This window comes from Arvicanthis niloticus, chromosome 4, assembly GCF_011762505.2.
Source record: "Arvicanthis niloticus isolate mArvNil1 chromosome 4, mArvNil1.pat.X, whole genome shotgun sequence".
NCBI lineage: Eukaryota > Metazoa > Chordata > Mammalia > Rodentia > Muridae > Arvicanthis > Arvicanthis niloticus.
Window position 1 is genome coordinate 100,924,459 of NC_047661.1, and position 17,864 is coordinate 100,942,322.

General features: G+C 41.8%; 1 protein-coding gene across 1 annotated transcript in view; it reads left to right on the forward strand.

The window, feature by feature from the left end:
- Sec24d (SEC24 homolog D, COPII component) overlaps nucleotides 1–17,864 on the forward strand; it is a 97,235-nt gene that overhangs the window by 47,093 nt on the left and 32,278 nt on the right. Inside the window, exons 9-10 of the mRNA XM_034499565.2 lie at nucleotides 9,844–9,982; nucleotides 12,396–12,511. Of these exons, the coding sequence (XP_034355456.1) occupies nucleotides 9,844–9,982; nucleotides 12,396–12,511 (255 nt within the window). The remainder of the gene's footprint in view (nucleotides 1–9,843; nucleotides 9,983–12,395; nucleotides 12,512–17,864) is intronic.

Sequence of the window (17,864 nt, forward strand, 5' to 3'; positions counted from 1 at the left end):
AACACCCGTTCCAGCAAGAAGGGCAATGTGGATCTTCGCAAACGCGTCACTTAGCTGTCAGGCTAACCCAGTCCAAGTAGACCAGTCTTTGTCTGAGGACCGTTACCTTTTATAGTCCAGTCCTATGCCAGTGCTGCCATTCAGGAAACTTAATACTGCTTCCACCTATGCTGATACTCATTTTTAAGATTATTTATTTTAGTTATGTGCATTTGTGTATGTCTGTGTATGGATTTGTGTATGTGGATGCATTGCCTGCAGAATCCAGAAGAATTAGATCCCTGGAGCTGGGGTTCCAGGTGATGGGTGTGCAAGCTGCCTGATGTGGGAACTGGAAACCAAAGTCAGGTCCTCTGGAAGAAGTGCACAGCACCTTCTTAACCACCAAGCTGTCTCTCTCTCTCTCCTTTTTAAATTCACTTTGCATCCTTATTACTGCCTCCACTGCAGGTCACCCCCCTCTGTAATCCCTCCTCTCCCCTCTCCCCTTCTCTGAGAGGGTATTCACTACCCCTGGGTATCCCCCACCCTGGCACTTCAAGTTTCTGAGAGGCTAGGCACTTTCTTTCCCACTGTGGCCAGACAAGGCAGTGCAGATAGAAGAACATATCCCAAAGACTAGCAACAGCTTTTGGAATAACCCCTGCTCCAGTTTTTCAGGTCCCATATCAAAACCAAGCTGTATGTCTGCTGAATATGTTCTGGGGGCCTAGGTCCAGCCCATGTATGCTCTTTGGTTGGTGATTCAGTCTCTGAGAGCCTCGAGGGTCCAGGTTAGTTGACTCTATTGGTCTTCCTATAGAGATCCTATCTCCTTTGGGCCCTCAATCCTTCCCCCAATGTTTCCATAAGAGTCCCCAAGCTGCATCCACTGTGTGGCTGTGGGTCTCTGTATCCAATTGAATCAGCTGCTGGGTAGAGCTTCTCAGAGGACAGCCTTGCTAGATTCTTGCCTGCGAGCATAACAGAGTATCATTAATAGTGTCAGAGTGCTTGCCCATGGGATGGGTCTCTAGCTGATTGGTTATTGCTTGGCCATTGCCTTAGTTTCTGCTCCATCCCCTCTCCCTGCATATCTTGTAGACAGGATAGATTTGGGGTAAAAACTTTTGTAGACGGTTTAGTGTCCCAATCACTCTACTGAAGTAGATCTGTATTTATCATCCCACGCAAAACTCAAGTCCAAGGGGATCAAAGACCTCAACATAAAACCAGATACACTAAATCAAATAGAACAAAAAGCGGGGAATAGCCTTGAACTCCTTGGTACAGGAGACAACTTCCTGAATAGAACACCAATGGCTCTGGCTCTAACAATTGATGAATGGGACCTCATGAAACTGAAAAGCTTCTGTATGACAAAAGACAAGGACAAAACAGTAACCTATAGATAGGGAACAGATATTCATTAACCCTACATCTGATAGATGGATAATATCCAAAATTTATAAAGAACTCAAGGAGTTAGACACCAACAACCCAAATAACCCAATTAAAAATTGGGGCACAGAGCTAAACAGAGAATTTTCAACAGAGCACTCTCAAATGTCTGAGAAGCACTTAAAGAAATGTTCAAAGTCCTTAGTCATCAGGGAAATGAAAATCAAAACAACTCAGAGATTCCATCTCACACAAGTCAGAATGGCTAAGATCAGAAACTAAGGGATAGCACATGGCATGGATGTGGAGAATAATACTTCTCCATCACTGGTGGGAGTGCAAACTTGTACAACCACTTTGGAAATCAATTTGATGGTTTCTCAAAAAAACTGGGAGTAGTTCTACCTCAAGACCCAGCTATACCACTCCTGGGTATATACCCAAAAGATGCTCCACCATCCCACAAGGACATATGCTCCACAATGTTCATAGCAGTCTTATTTATAATGACCAGAAGCTGGAAACAATCCAGATGTCCTCAAGGGAAGAATGGATAAAGAAAATGTGGTATATCTACACGATGAAATTATTCAGCTATTAAAAACAAAGACATGAATTTTTCAGGCAAATGGATGGAACTTGAGAATATCGTCCTGAGTGAGGTAACCCAGACCCAAAAGGACATCCATAGTATATACTCACAAGTGGATAAAACACAGGATACCCATGATACAATCCACAGACCCAAAGAAGCTAAACGAGAAGGAACTCCCAAGTAAGCATGCTTGAATCCCGTTTAGAAGGGGGAATAAAATAGTCATAAGAGAAAGATGGAGGTAGGGAATTGAGTGGATGAGGTGACAGGGAGGGGAATGGGGTCACAGGATCAGGATCAGGATCAGGTGTGAGGAGGGACAGGAGAGAGGGCCAGGTGGCCATGAGAATGAATAGAAATCTGCATTTAGAGGATGTGACAGAGACTTGGGATAGGGGAGACAGTCAAGAATCAATGGGGGTGACATTAGCTGTGACTCACAGCACTGGGGATATATAACCTAAAGAGGCCATCCAGAGCCATCTCTTTAGCTTGCATGCTGATGAAGGTAGAGTAACTTAATCTTACATATTATTCCAGAAAATTATCTATTTGTAAGTTTGAGCAATTTTACATTTCCCCCCACAACGGTGCAGTAGAGCCAGCTGCAGAAACTCTTAAAAATATAAATGTGATCTTTGAGTTGGATGCAGAAGGTGCATGGTGTGATGTTTAGTATTATTCAGAAAAAAATTCTTCAGGCAGTTTAGTGAGTCACTGTGTGTTCAGAGGCTGCCAGAGGCAGGGGCTGAGAGACAGAGTTTGGCATTGCCTCTGAGGCTTCAGGCTAGCTTCATGGTAGGACTGCCTCCTGTCCATAAAGGCCCTGAACTACTGAATGTTGTCATCCTTATGGTCAGCTCCAGCGAAGGCAGAAGGCACCACTTGCCAGAGGGTCACCCAGAACTCTGCTCTGCAGCGCCTCCTTGTGGAAGAGCTTCGAGGCCAGTGTGGGTTACTGTGGAATAGCTCCTGGAAAAGGCCTTTTGGTTTCAGGTCATGTGACCATGAGTTCTGTGGTGTCAGAGATGGAGGTCTTGAGCCAGAAACAGGGACTCTGAGATGGTTTCTGAAGATACTGGCACAGGCTGAAGCCGTGGACACAGACTGTGCTCTGGATTTAGTGACCAGTCAGAGCGCTCCATTTGAAACTTTTAAAGAGTATGCCGCTCAGTGCTGAATTCTCGCAGCAGGGCTTGCTGACATCACTGGCAAACCTATTCGAGGAGGAACAAAGCTGAACCCCATGCTGCCAGGCTTCGTGGGTGCAAAGATTCATCAAAGTCGTTCATTGAGCTGTTCAGGAACCAGGGTATCCACCGGTTTTCTGGGGTGGAGACCAACAACACACGGCCTCCTGTTTATACACTCTTCTCACACAAGATCATGCTAATTTTGTCAGAAGTAAATACTGAAGAAGAGGGAAAAGTGACTGACTGGAGGTGGGGTGGGGCCGAGAACCCTCTGTGTGTGTGTGTGTGTGTGTGTGTGTGTGTGTGTGTGTGTGTGTGTGTATGCATGTTCACATGAACTCTGGGGCTAAAGGTAAAGAATGTGCCTAGGGGTGGGGGGAAGGGTGGGGCTCATGCAGTTTCCCCCCTTCTATGTTAGCTTGTCTATTGGTGGTGTCATTGTTCAGGTCTTGTTTAGGCAGCCATGTTGTTCCAGCAATATTGTGGGTGGTGCTTCCCTCTCATTTCTCAGAGATAATTATTCTTTCCGAGAGATGGGCCTCGTACTTGGTTATCCAATACCAAGGGGTCAACCCTGAAATTTTATACAAACAAAACTAAATGATCTCGGTTTTTTTATAGCTAAATATTTATATATGTGCATATATGTGTGTGTACTCATAGGTATACTTACATACATGGATATATAAAAATCAATATATTAATTATATTGATTATATATAATTAGTTATATAATTAATCAATGTATTGATTAATATATTAGTAAATATATATTAATCAAACAAAAGAGACCATGAATTTGAGAGAGAATAAAGGGGGTTTGGGAAAGACTGGAGAGAGAAAACATGGGAGAGGTTGGTAGGGGGAAAAAAAGGGGAGGTAATGGTGTAATTATACTTTAATTAAAAATTTAAGGAAGGTATCTAGTGAGGCAAATGCAAGGAAAAAGAAGAGCCAGGCGGGCACTCACCCACAGTATTCTGGATGCCATTGGCCAGCAGGTGACTAATCGTAGGCGTGGTTGCTGGGCCTCACACCAGCATCAGCCATCAGCGTCGGTACTGTGCTTTTCTGTTGACCGCGGAGGCATCTCCTCTCCATCACGATGCTGCCCAGAGCCGTGACTCAGCACTGGGCACTGTCTGCTCTGTTGTTACTGTGTCCCCTGATTGCCAGGGTGCGGAACAGGAGGTATGTGCCGCTGTTGGAGTGCTGGCTTCTTTAGACCCTTTGCTTTTAGGTTACGGTGATGATGCCTGCTGTGCTGGCGGCTCTCAGTCCCAACAGCATCTCTGTTATCCTATGTAGAGTCACGGAGAAGTTGGCAAAATAGTAGCAACATTTAAAATACAGTTTTTCCTATTCTCTTAGTAAATTTGGTAATTGCCTTAATTTCTTATACTATATTAATCTATCTTTTATTAGTTTGTTTTAGAATCGTTTTAAACTGTTGGATAATTTTAATAAAAATTATATTTATTAATTTTATGATGTACTAGCCACTCTAAGTTTGGCTAAATGTTTCTAAAATTACACAAGTGGTTGTGACCCATTATCTCGGACATTACCCACAGAGAACGGTTTTCAATTTCAGTCTCACAGTGCCATCTACTGGACACATTTTATAAAAACAATTTTAAACTTTTAGTTTTGTGGGTTTATTATTTAGCAGCTTTCTGTAACTCCTCTGCCCTTGAATAGACAATCTACAGCAAAACTTATGTGCCTAGAGGTTTTTTGACATATATTGTGTATCTAGGCATGCCCTCAACTTAGAGGCTTCCTCCCACAGCCTCCCTATGGCCAGAATTACATGCTTATGCCCTTACTCTGTCTTTGTATTTACAGTGTTTGTAACAATGCAGAAGCCCAAAACAAAAACCTACTGCCCAAAGATCTTGGAAAATTTTTGTGGGTTTTCCTACATAGGGATTCATCCTCTTGAGCTTTGAAGATGTAATCTGTGACGGGTTTTAATCTCCTTCCTAAGCTAAAAATAGGTTTTTTTTTTTTTTTTTTTTTTTTTTTTTGGGTGGTGGTTGGCGATGTGTTCTTTCTGTTCATGCCCTGGCCTTAAAGAAACTGCACATCTGTGCTTGGCTCTCACCTGTCTGTTCCTTGCATGGCAAGCCCCACCCAGGCAGGTGGTGACTCAGAGGCCAAGGCAAGACTGTCACCATCGCCTGAAAGAGTGAAAACGAGCTGATCGTTAAAATAGGAACACTCACGATACTGTTTCACTGATATTAAGGAGACGTTGATTGACTCTGTGACACCCGCTTCTTTAATGTAGAAAAATAGTCTCAAGTTATTTTGTGTTTGATCAATGATGGCATATTAATGCTGAGTGATTTTTTATTTATTTAAAATGTTCTTTTTCATACGATCTATTTTAGTATAATCCCCCCATCCTCTCTTCCCCTCCTACCCAGCCTATTTCATGTTCTTAACCCTCTTCTCTTTTTCAAAAAAATAAACCCAAAACATTAACAAGTCAAAATAAAAACAAACAAAAACCAATAATACAAAAAAATTACTAAAACAAAAAGTGCACACATCAAAAACATAGAATTTGTTTTGTGTTGGCTGCTGCTCCTGGGCACGGAGCCTGCCTTGGAACATGGCTGACAGAATCAGGTACACTCCACTGGGGAAAACTTCTATTTTTTTTCCCCTTTACTAGCAGATATCTGTCGGAGATTGCTTCTTGGTTAGGGAGGGGTAAGGTCTCGTGTCCACTTCCCCTTCTCAGTGCTGGGATTGTGTCTGGTTGGAATCTGTGCAGGTCTTGTGTGTGCTGTCACAGTCTCTGTGAGCTCATAGGTGCATCCATCCTGTTGTGTCTGAAAAACAAAACAAACCAACAACAATAACAGCAAGAGCAACAACAAAAAGCTGTTTCCTCGGGGTCATCCATCACCTTTGGCTCTCCCAATCTTCCCACCTCCTCTTCCACAGATAATTCCTGGGGGAGGGGGTGATGGAGATCCCACATCTGTATGGGGGTGGCTGAGTGCCCCAGAGTCTCCTTAGTCTTTGCACAGTGTCCAGCTGTAGGTCTCTGGGTTAACAGTTTCCATCTACTGCACGAAGAGGCTTCTCAGATGAGGCCTGAGCAGCGCTGTGATACGTGGGTCTAGCAGTATGTTATCAGGAGTCATTTTGTTTCTAGGCCAATGGCCTATCTAGTGTCAGGATCCTGGCCACCTTAGCAGTTTCAGGTTTGGGTTCTATCTCATGGATTGGACCTTAAATCCAAGCAAAATGTGCTCAGTGACTCACATAATGTTTGTGCCACTGTTTTGCTAGTGTATCTTGTGGGCTGGTCACTGTTGTAGGTCCTGGGGCTTGTAGCTAGGCAACATTAACGATTACTTCTCTCCCCAAGTAGCATGCAGAGAGTACCGTTTAGAACTATAAACTCTAGTTAGGAGTGAAACTTCTCCTTGGCATCAGTTTGATTTCTGCATGTTTGATATTAGTTTCTCCAGCAATAGGGTCTATCAGGCTATGGAGAATAACCAATAGACTGGGCGATAGTCTGTGATGTTTGCATAGTCTACAGGACCCTGTTGGCCGACTCTGAGTGGTAATTTTACATACACAAAAAGATAAATTTTGTTCAATGAAAACATTTTAGTAAAAATAGTATCATATGCTATTTGCCATGCTCTTGATAACCCAAAAACAGGAGATTTGAGTTCATCTTGGTTCTTAATCTTCTTCAGTGTCCCTGTCACTAACATGCTGATAAACTCATACAACACGGCAGCAGAACTAAGAATACTCAGAAAAAGAGAGAGAGAGAGAGAGAGAGAGAGAGAGAGAGAGAGAGAGAGAGAGAGAGAGAGAGAGGGAAGAGTGAGCAGAGTGGACTAGAGATCAAAGGTCAAAGCACACTTAGAAGATGCTGTTGGGGCAGGTATGGTACAAAGGCCTGGTAAGGAAAGTGAGCAGCTTAACTGGCTCTGGAGAAGAAGGAATTTCACACACACACACACACACACACACACACACACACACACACACACATTTCTACACACACTAAAACATAGACGAAAAGGCAGTTTAACTCTTTCTGAGCTGATGCACATTACTGTGGAGCAGACATGTGGACACAGGAAAATAAATCTTGATGGTTTTCAACACAACCTGAGAGATTAAACAAGACAGTGCGGGCCACTGCAAAAACCCTGTCACCCGAAAATAAAACATAAACAGTTAAAAAGCTTTTAACATTCCTTACTGCTGTCCTGGTTGTCTAAAGACCTTTCCTATCTCCAGTCTGCTTTCTGAAAGACTGAGCACAGGGAAACGTAAGTGTTCTTAATAGCGAGATGTAGTTCTGACTTGCAGCTTATTGCTAGACACCGTGCTTAGTTCTGTGAGTATGGATCTGCCGGGACTGGAATGTTTACACGGTGGTCGGTGATAGTTCCCAGACATTTTAGGCAAGGGCTGCCTTTGGGCAAATCGTAATATTGAACAGAAAGGCAAATTCTCTTCTGTTCCCACTGCCTCGCCTAGCAGATAATTGTGTCGTATTTGTTCCTAAGCATTTCTGAGAATTGATTCTAGTCTTTGAAGACAAATGGATGAGTAAGTAGAATCTGGCCACAGCGAAGGCAAACTGCAGAATTCCACCTTAGTAGGTACTTCAGAAGGTGTCCTCTGGTCTCGGGGGTAAACAGCAGCACCCAGAAGCAGTGACCTGGGCAGTGCCATTTGCTGCCATCTTTCATACTCTCCAAAGTCTCTCTAGTCACATTGTTCTCTGTCTTTTTGTTTGGTGCCTGCACCTTCCTGCTTACTCTGGCTCCTGGATCATGTTTTATTGGTACTAGCTAAAAAGAGCAAACTCTGGCCAGCTTGTGTCTTTCAGATGAAAGGTTTATGTAAAAACATTATTGTGTACATCCATGTGTAGGTTTGAAGCAAAGTCTTAGATGCTTAAAAGATGCCTCTAGTTTTTAACAGCTAGTTCATAACCATAGTCTCTGGAAGCAGTAGATTTTCTGCTCTCTAGATCATTATTTTATGAGAACATTTTGCAGTAACTGAGAAGTTTGCCTTCAGAAACCCAATACAAGTTCATACTGTCCAGCTCTAACCAACCCCCATTAAAGACAGTTTTTTCATGTGCTAAGTGCTTTTTAGAGTTATAAAGTTGTTCTGGATAGAAACAGTGGTAGCTACCTTTCTCCAGCCATCCATGCCAAGACCATGTCTGTACATGCGCACATTAATCCTTGTCTTGGCAGCTCTCCTCCCTCCCCTTTCCTCTTGCTCCACTCTTCTGAGACCCACAGCTCATTTCTGAAACCCCAGTGGGTTAGCTTGTACTTTGAACCTCTGGCAAAGGCAGATATTAGGCCTGGGTTTTCTAAGCCTTTAGGAGAAAGTGGCTTGATGATTCCTTATCCCCAACCCATCTGATGACCCTCTCCCCTGCCTGATGACCCTCACCCCCCAATGGCCCTTACCCCTGCCTGATGACCCTCACCCCACCTGATGATCTCACCCCACCTGATGACCCCCTGCTCCTCAGGCCTCCGTTAAAAGCAGCCTTCTTTATTTATAACTTTTATCTTTAAACTTTTTAGTCGACATGAACAGCTCCATAGTTCTCAGGCATTTCTGAAAATGGTCTCCTTAAACAGGTTTGTAAAAGCAAGAAGGGTCTCTGGTTTTATTGTAAAGCCTGGAAGCATTAAGAAACTAGAGGGTCCTAATGCTGGGACTCTACTTTCAGTCTGATTTTCTACATTGTGTTGATGAGAAAGATGCATTAAGTCAAGTATTTTTTTTCCAGTTCTGTCAAGCATGACCAGCCACAATGAGTGTACTATGAAACTTTGTCATTTAATAAAGTAACAAAAAGGCATAATTAATCTCCAGCCCTAAATCAGGTGCCATTCTTGTATATTTTTCAAATAGTTTTATTTTTATAAATTTCTTTATTAAATGTATTCATTTTATGTGTAAGCATTTTGTCTACACGTATGTATGTTCATACAGGAGTGTGCTAGGTGCCCATGGAGGTCAGAAGAGGGCGTCAGATCCTCTGGAACTGGAATTATGGATGGTTGTGAACAACCATGGTGGTACTAGAAACTGAACCTGGGTCCTCTGTAAGATCATCAAGTGCTCTTAACCTCTGAGCTATCTCTCCAGGCCAAATAGTTTTATTTTAAAAGAAGTCAATTGTATACCTTGAGGAAATTACATGAACAATATGGTGTCATACATATTAGACCTTCAAATAACCATCTCATTATTTTGTTAGAAGTGTGTACATTTTAGCAGGATGTGTGCTATAAGCATCAGGGCATTTAAACATAAGCTTAATAAACTATTTACATTATTGTAGTTTGTATATTCTCTTTCACACACATATATCATACGTACACATTGACATCAACATGCAGGTATTAACATGTTTACAAGTGAGATATGTTTGTAAATGATATATAAATTTAAACGAATCTTTGCTTGAATGTGGTGGACTGGGTTATAATCCATGGTCAGGGGACCATGGTCTGATGGTCAGGGGAGGGTCTTCACTGTCTCAGCAGATGCTCTGTTAAGAGTTTCTTCATCAGTCCCACTGGAGGCATTTGATAACAGCCGGAATCCCTGTACTCCAGATTCACTTCATTTCCTTTCTTCTTCCAGACCCCCTTGTACTTGGTAAACCATGGGGAGAGCGGACCAGTGAGGTGCAACAGGTGCAAAGCCTACATGTGCCCATTCATGCAGTTCATCGAAGGCGGACGGCGCTATCAGTGCGGATTTTGCAGTTGTGTGAATGATGGTAAATGATGGTGCTGCTAAGTGCGCGTTGTAACACTTTTTATTTTAAAATAAGATGTATTACACTTCTTAGCTTAGGAATGACAGACAGACTTCCCCCACCCCGGGTGGCACTACTTCTAATTTCCCTAAATGGAAGCTATTACTAGTGGAACTAGGTTCCTGTTATCTGTACGTAGCTGCGGGAAAATCATGCTGAACCTTTCCCTAAAACTGGAGTGTGTGATAGGGGATCAGGGTCTCCTTCCACAGTGCCCCATTTGAAGGCAGTGCGAGAGGTTACTTCTTGCCTTTTCAGAAGATAAGTTCTAGAAATGTCTCTTTTGTCACTCCCGGATTGCCCTTGAATAGAAGCTCATTGGTATTTAGGAAAGGCTCAGATACATCCAAAGGGCTTTCACCATTTTATTTAAATGTTGAGTCTTAAGGAGTTGGGGCGTTATTATGATTCTGTGTATTTTTGTTTCATCCTAGTATAAAATCTGCTACTGTTGATGTTCTTGGACCGTGTGAGTGAAGCCACAACAGAGAGAGCTCATAGATAAAGCAATTATCCCACAAACATGAGGGCCTGAGTTTGGTCCTCAGTACCCATTATGAAAAATAAGCAAAGCATGGTGAGGGCTTGAGATACTGAAGCAGGAGAATTCCTGTGGCTCCCTGGTGGGCCAGCCCAGCCAAATGGTTGAGCTCCAAGCCCCAGAGACCCTGTCCCAAGTAACAAAGTAGATGGCTCCTGGTGGAACAACACCTAAGGCTGCTCTCTGGTCTCCCTTGTGCAGCTGTGCACACACACACACACACACACACACACACACACACACACACACACAAACACCAGGAGAGAAACAAATTATATGGCAAAGCATTATGGTGTGACTTGAATTTTGGTTGATGATAGATGACAGATAGTAAGTATGTGAGTGTGAGTGAATTATGCATTACGCTATATAGAAATTACCATCCCACACGTTATAAGCTGGATTACCTAGAGATCTGTATGGCATATAAATGTAACCAAGTCCCCATCATGATCCCTCTGGTTTTTCATGGAGAGAGACTGTTATCTTCCTCTTCTGCAGTCTTTTCAAGATGTTGAGTTTGCCAAGTTCAGAGCCAAATATGTAAATCTAAACTTTATGGAACTCATTTCTAAACCATGATATGGTAAGGACATAGAATACTCAAACGAAGTCCAACTTTAGAAAAATCGTCCTGTTATAATTTGCACGTTCACAGCTGAGCTTAAGAACTGCTGAGGGCTGGTGTCAACCCTAAAGGTACTGCTTCTGTGGGGTTTTACAAAGGGAGATGCTGTCCTTAGCAAAATACTTGAAACAAAAGCCTTGGTAACTTTCCCACATACTGTTAGCAGAAGTTTTGCAGTCTTCCCTGGCCATCTCCAGGCAACGGGAGCGCCTTCGCACAGACACCAGACCTTATTTGTCCAAGTGTTCAGTGTGTGAGTCATAAGTCTTGCTCTGCCTTTGGGTGACTTCCAGAACTTGGCTAGAAGTAACCTTCTGAGACATTTGTATCAAATTAGACTTCAGCTGAGCTCTCCCAAGTGCACGCTTTCCCTAATACAGTATTCTTCTACATGAGTGGGGCCAGATGCTCGCAGATTATCATGTGAATGCCCAGGGCTGAAGACATTCCTTAATTAAGGTGAAACAAAGACCTTAGTTGATTAGTATAATCAAAAAAAAAAAAAAATCAGCATTGGTCTCTGTCCCATATGTTAAAAATTCAAATAGAAAACTAATTTTACTTTTAAAAAATAAGTAATTAGGTAGAGGCAAATATTTGGACGTGTTAGCTTGAAAACAGCAGCACTTTTTTCTACAGTTTCCAAAATTATAAATGTTCTTTGCAATTAAGAGCTTTTATATGTGCAAGAGGTTTTGTTTATTTATTTATTTTTTTTTTACCAAAGTTATCATTCTGTTTTCATGAATGTGAATATTGTGGTCTATGGCTTTCTATATGTATAAAATATTTCATGACTAACATGTAGTAGTACAGTATAGTGTGAAATAGTAATGAAGTAGTCATTACTGATGAAATGAATACTGATGAAAATATAAAATTATATAGTTCTATAGATAGAATTCCAGGCAGATGGATTTGACTATAAAAAAAAAATCAATTTATATATGGCAAAACTATTACAAACATAACTAAAAAGCAGAATTGTAGTGGTTTACAACATATACCAGAGCCAAAAAGTTAGTTTAAGAAAGAGAAAACTCATATTTTTCACATATTTCTAAGACATGTTTTCAAAATGACAGCTGCTGAGAACAGCTTGTCTTCCCACCCTCACTCCCTTCCTTTATGATACATTTTGGGGATTTATTGGGTTTTCTGCCTATGAAAACAAAGGATTTCCTGCCCTGTTTTGTTTCCCTTAGTCCCACCATTCTATTTCCAACATCTGGACCACATTGGGAGGAGGCTGGACCACTACGAGAAGCCAGAGCTGTCGCTCGGATCCTATGAATATGTTGCTACGTTGGATTACTGCAGAGTGAGTGTCGGCGGGACTTACATGTTTCTGTGATGATGTTGACTTTCAGTGAACTGTTTCTATATGTAAAGAGATGTATGACTTGGTCCACAGACAGGCAATTCCGGGGCATGTGAAGATATGTCAGAAACAGATCTTACCTACGTCATTAGCACGAATGGTTCCTGAGCTGTCTCGATGTAGTATAGAGAAGGAAACAATTCTTTTTGTTTATTTGCTTGCTTGCTTGCTTGCTTTGGTTTCTGAGGCAGGGTCTCACTTTGTTTGGGCCTTGACCTCGCTGAAGATGACCTTAAACCCTGATCCCCCATCTCCCAAATGCGATAACTCCATTCAGGTCTCTTCTTTGGTTCGTTAATGACGTCTCTACCAAGGCAGAAACGTAACCAGTATTCTTAGAGGGCTGCTGGCTTCCTTGTAATGTGTAATTCGGAGACTCATTTGACTATCACCCATAAACTTCTTTGGCTTTTTTTCTTAAAAGAAAACAAAATAACAAAATTAAATTTCCTTATAAAGCCACTGACTGTCAGACACAATGTTACCACCGAAGATCTGTCTTCAATTGGAGGAAATTCTCAACACCGAGACTGACTTTATCAGTCTATATAATAAAGATAAGGTATCTTTCTACTTGCTTATTACGTGTGTATATGGCACACTCCTACTTATTCTCAACTCACTGACTAGCTGAAAGTTTATTATGAGCATATCTTCATTTATGTCTTCTAACTGGTGCTCCTTTTTTCCTTCATCAAGCTTAGGGGACATCTTTGTTTTATCTGTCCTCCCTGTGGCATTTAAGTGTTTTTGCCCATGTACGTCCTCTTCATAAATTCTGATACCTTGGTTCCTGATTTGTTTCTAGCCATTTTTGTGGCATTTCTGCAGTGTCTGTCCCAGTTGGGATTAGGCCAACACATGTGGAATGTGCCGGAGTGTGTGGACTTGCTGATGTGCTGGTCTAAACCTTTGCGTTGCACTGACAGACTCCACGTGTAAGGAACCCACCCTTGACTCTTTAGGCAAACGTAAAGCCCGAATGCCCTGCTGAAGCACCACGAGTGGTCCTCAAGACCCAGGCTCACTTGGACTTCTTTCTTTTCTTCCTCTTCCAAAGTTGAATGCCTGCTAACATCTCACCTTGTGGAAAATAGCCCCTGACCACAGATTTCATCCAGACATGTTTTCTAGAGAGCAAATTCACATATTGAGAACACATCTCAAGATGATTTATCCAAATTAGGCTTTGTTTGTTTGTTTGTTTGTTTGTTTGTTTGTTTTTGCAGTTGGCTAAATCATTAAAAATTTCAGTCAACACATCTTATTATTATCCTATTGACTGTTATATGATTGTTTTAAATTAGTTTACCTAGAACTAGTTATTAAAGAAAAATCCAATGCTTTATCAGTTTGAAATGCTGTAAAAAATTTTAACTTATTTGGTGAAATATAAAACATTTTTGATATAGATGCAATCTGACAGGAAAGATACAAGTCTTGAAGTACAATTTACATTCCAATAGTTTCTTTCTTTTTTTTTTTCCCTGAGATTGACTGAAGGAAAATCAATACAAAAAAGGAAACATTAGTTGTTCAAATTAAATATAGTAAAGACACTAAAAGTCGTAATAGAAAGTTCCCTCACCGAACTCTGTAACCAGAGTGTGAATCCCATCGTATAACTAAGGCTTCCGGTCTCTGCCAAAAGGGCTAATTATCAACCTCATGCTGGTTTCAGTAGAACGTGGGTGAGAGTCAAACCTATGCCTGGAAACAAAAGTAGCTTCGAATTCTGTTTTATGGCAGTATTCCAGAAGTATAATAATTGGGAAATCTCACCCAGAAAACAAGAAGCCAAATAATTGTAAGCTTTGACGGTTCAACCTTCCTTCCATCTAAGTGGGGTTTATGGTAAATGCACGCTGTTTTCAAGTTTAATTATAATCTAAAATGTAAGTGAGTGGACTTAGGGATTTGGATGGTTTATTTGATATATATCAAATATCCATATACACTGAAAAGAGAATTGCAGAATCGTATTTTCCTCTATTCATTTTAGTTAATCTTAATGTCGATTTTAGGTAGTACAGTTAGCATTTGTTGAATACCAAGTGTGTCTGTGCTAGGTACTTCTTACATCTGTGTTAGGTTATTTAGTTATAGGGAGCCCATGTGTTATGTACCACATTGTATGAGAACAGGTCTCTGTGTGTGTGTGTGTGTGTGTGTGTGTGTGTGTGTGTGTGTGTGTGTGTGAGAGAGAGAGAGAGGGGGGGAGGGAGAGCAGGAGAGAGAAAGAGAGAGGAGGGAGGAAAGGAAAGAGAGAGAGAGAGAGAGAGAGAGAGAGAGAGAGAGAGAGAGAGCTGCAGATAAGCACAGAAAGTGAGGGTGCTACACTGGACCCGTAGGCTCTGAGCCCTACCTCCTGCTGGTATACCATGAAGTGTGTTGACATGTGTGTTACATGGAGTTTCCCTGAGGAGATACAAATCTATGATCAGCTTTTCTTCCTGAATAAAACTGTAGGTTTGGTTTTGTTGTTGTTGATTTTAATTCATTTTGACATTTTGGGGATACTTTGCATATCCAAGTTGTCTTTGAATAAGCAGTATGATAAACAAGTTCAAAGAATATGCCTGATGGTCAGAGTGTTGGATGAGGGCGTGTCAGAGGCAAACCAGCTAGCCAGGAGCAGCTAGCCAGGTGTGGTGGTACATGCTTTTCATCCCAGCACCCGGGAAGCAGAGGCAGATGATCTCTGTGAGTTTGAGGCCATCTTGGTCTACATAGTTCCAGGACAATCAGAGCTATATAGTGAGACTCTGTCTCAAAACAAAACAAAACAAAACAAAACAAAAAGTAGAATAAAAGAGCCATGAGCAGGGACCTGAGTGTGTGTGTGTGTGTGTGTGTGTGTGTGTGTGTGTGTGTGTGGCAGGGGAGGGGGACGACACTGCAGAGTGAGCCTGAGCTGAGGTGGGTCACTGAGGGACAAATGACTCAGGACTTCTCAAGGGCTCTGAAGACATTTCGGGAGACTATCATGACCTCCTGTGAAGTCGTCTTTTTAAAACACTATGTCAAATAAAACATGTGACTCTGTACAGGAAGTGTTTTAGAAATGACAGCCATTTAAATTGAGAGGATGTGTGTTGGGGAATGAGAATTAAATTGAGGAAGTATTTTGAGACAGATCCATCCATTTGATTTGTCCTGGGGTTAGCATTGTGTCTGTGAGCATTTAGTTTTTATACACACTAGAAAGGAGTGTTATGGGAAGTCTTGATTGACAGGGTGTAGGGGAGCTTATGTTACTTCAATATTGGCAATAATGGAAAGAGAGTAGGTGTGGTTCCCATTGGTTTCTACTGCCATGTGAGCGCACGCATGCATGCACGCACGCACACACGTACCTCTGTATACTGTTAGACGTGAATGTTTAAAAGTGTATTATCCTCTTGAATATTTACCTTTTCCCATTAATGACTGTGTAGTGTCCTTTCCTGTCTCTTCTGATTGGATTTGGTTTGAAGTCAGTTTTGTTAGATATTAAAACAGCCACACTTGTTAGCTGCTTGGACCAGTTCACTTGGAATAAGTTTTTGCCTTTTTTTCCCCCATGAGGTGATATCTTCCTTGCTGCTGAGGATTTTTTTTTTTTTTTTTTTAATCCCGTATGTTAGTCTATCATTTTATTGGGTTTCTACTGTCAGTATTATTTCAGTTTGGGTTTGCATTAGTGCAGTGGTTCTCCGCCTTCCTAACACTGTTTAATACAGTTCCTCATGTGGTGACCCTCAACCAAAAAATTATTTTAATTTCACTACTGTTACAAATTGCAATGTAAATATCTGATAAGCAGATGGTCTTAGGTGAGCCCCGTGAAAGGGTCATCTTACCTCCAAAGGGGTCACAGCCCGCAGGTTGAGAACCACTTGGTTCTGTTTGTTTAAATTCTACTTTCAGATTCTAAGATGTTCTCATTATTTCATTCAGCTCTTTGTCTTTTCAGTGTCCATTAAGGCATTTATTCATATCATCTTTAAGGTTCTTGAGTGTGTTCATAACTGTCATTTTGAAGTTCTTCTTGTACGCCCTGGCTGAACTACTTTTCTCGAGGCCTATTGCAGTAGAGTTGCTGGTTTCCGGAGGAGCCGTATTGGCTTGGCTGTTCATGTTTGAGTTCTTGTGCTGGGATCCAGGCATCTGGAATTGTGTTTGATTTGTTTCTTGGTGTAGATATCTGGTCTTGTTTTTGTTAGGTTGATACTGAGTTTATTGGTTGAAATTTCCAACTCTGGATACTAGGCAGGTGTGGCGGCTGTGGGGTTCCTGGTAGGGAACGTTTCTGTTGGTCGGCATGTGACAGAAAGGAATGGAGATGCTCTAGGGAGACAGGCAGAGATGGAGAGCAGCAAAGGAGCTGGGGAGACCCTGGAAGGAAGAATTCTCAGGGAACACAGGTGGGGTAGGAGGTGAGATTCCTGCAGGCCAGCCGCAACAGATGAGAGTAAGTCCCAAGGACCAGAATAGAAGACAAGAAAGATACTGAAAAGTCCCCTACCTGTGTCCCAGCCCAGCATGGGGGTCTCTGATAGAAAGTGTTTCCGCAGGTTGGTGGCTGACATGAGGGAATGGAGGTGGGTAGAAGGGAAGGTGGAGAGGGTCTGAGGGAAGAACTAGGGGGGTCCTGGATTCACACCCAGCAGCCAGAAGAACCATTTTTAAAAGAGAAACAACTGGCTGAGGGATCCAAACCGTCACATCCAGTGTCGGGTCTGTCATGTTTGCTGTCACTGATAGAAACCGGAAGGCAATGTGGTTAGGAGGAAGTAGAGATTAACTTTACACATGTTGAAAACAAGCCTTAGTGACTGAAGGATTCTCACAGAGAGACGATGGCTAGAGTTATGAAGAGTGACTTACTGTGAGTGTCCAGGAGAGTACCAGAATAATAAGGCACAATTGGGATTGCCACAAAGAGATGTCGCTTTAACTAATGAGAGTGGTTGCTGTTTTCCCCGGATATAATCCAAAGTACGGAACGGAGGAGATGAGTCTTGGAAGTGACTTAAGCTCCCCTGTTCCTTGGCTGTTCTGATTTTGGATTGGAAAAGTGACATTTTCAGATTGATGTTTAAATCTTACAAGTTCTTATTTGAAATGGAGTATTTTATTAGGACAGTATATCTAACCTTATAGCAGATAAGGACTGAATCCGAGATCACTTATCATTGTCACCATCTAGCTGTATAATAATAATTGAACTACATTTTCATTTTAGTACATTTTTATGCTTTATCATCAGATGAAACTGTTGATCGTGGGTCTTTACTCTCTAGTGGAGGTC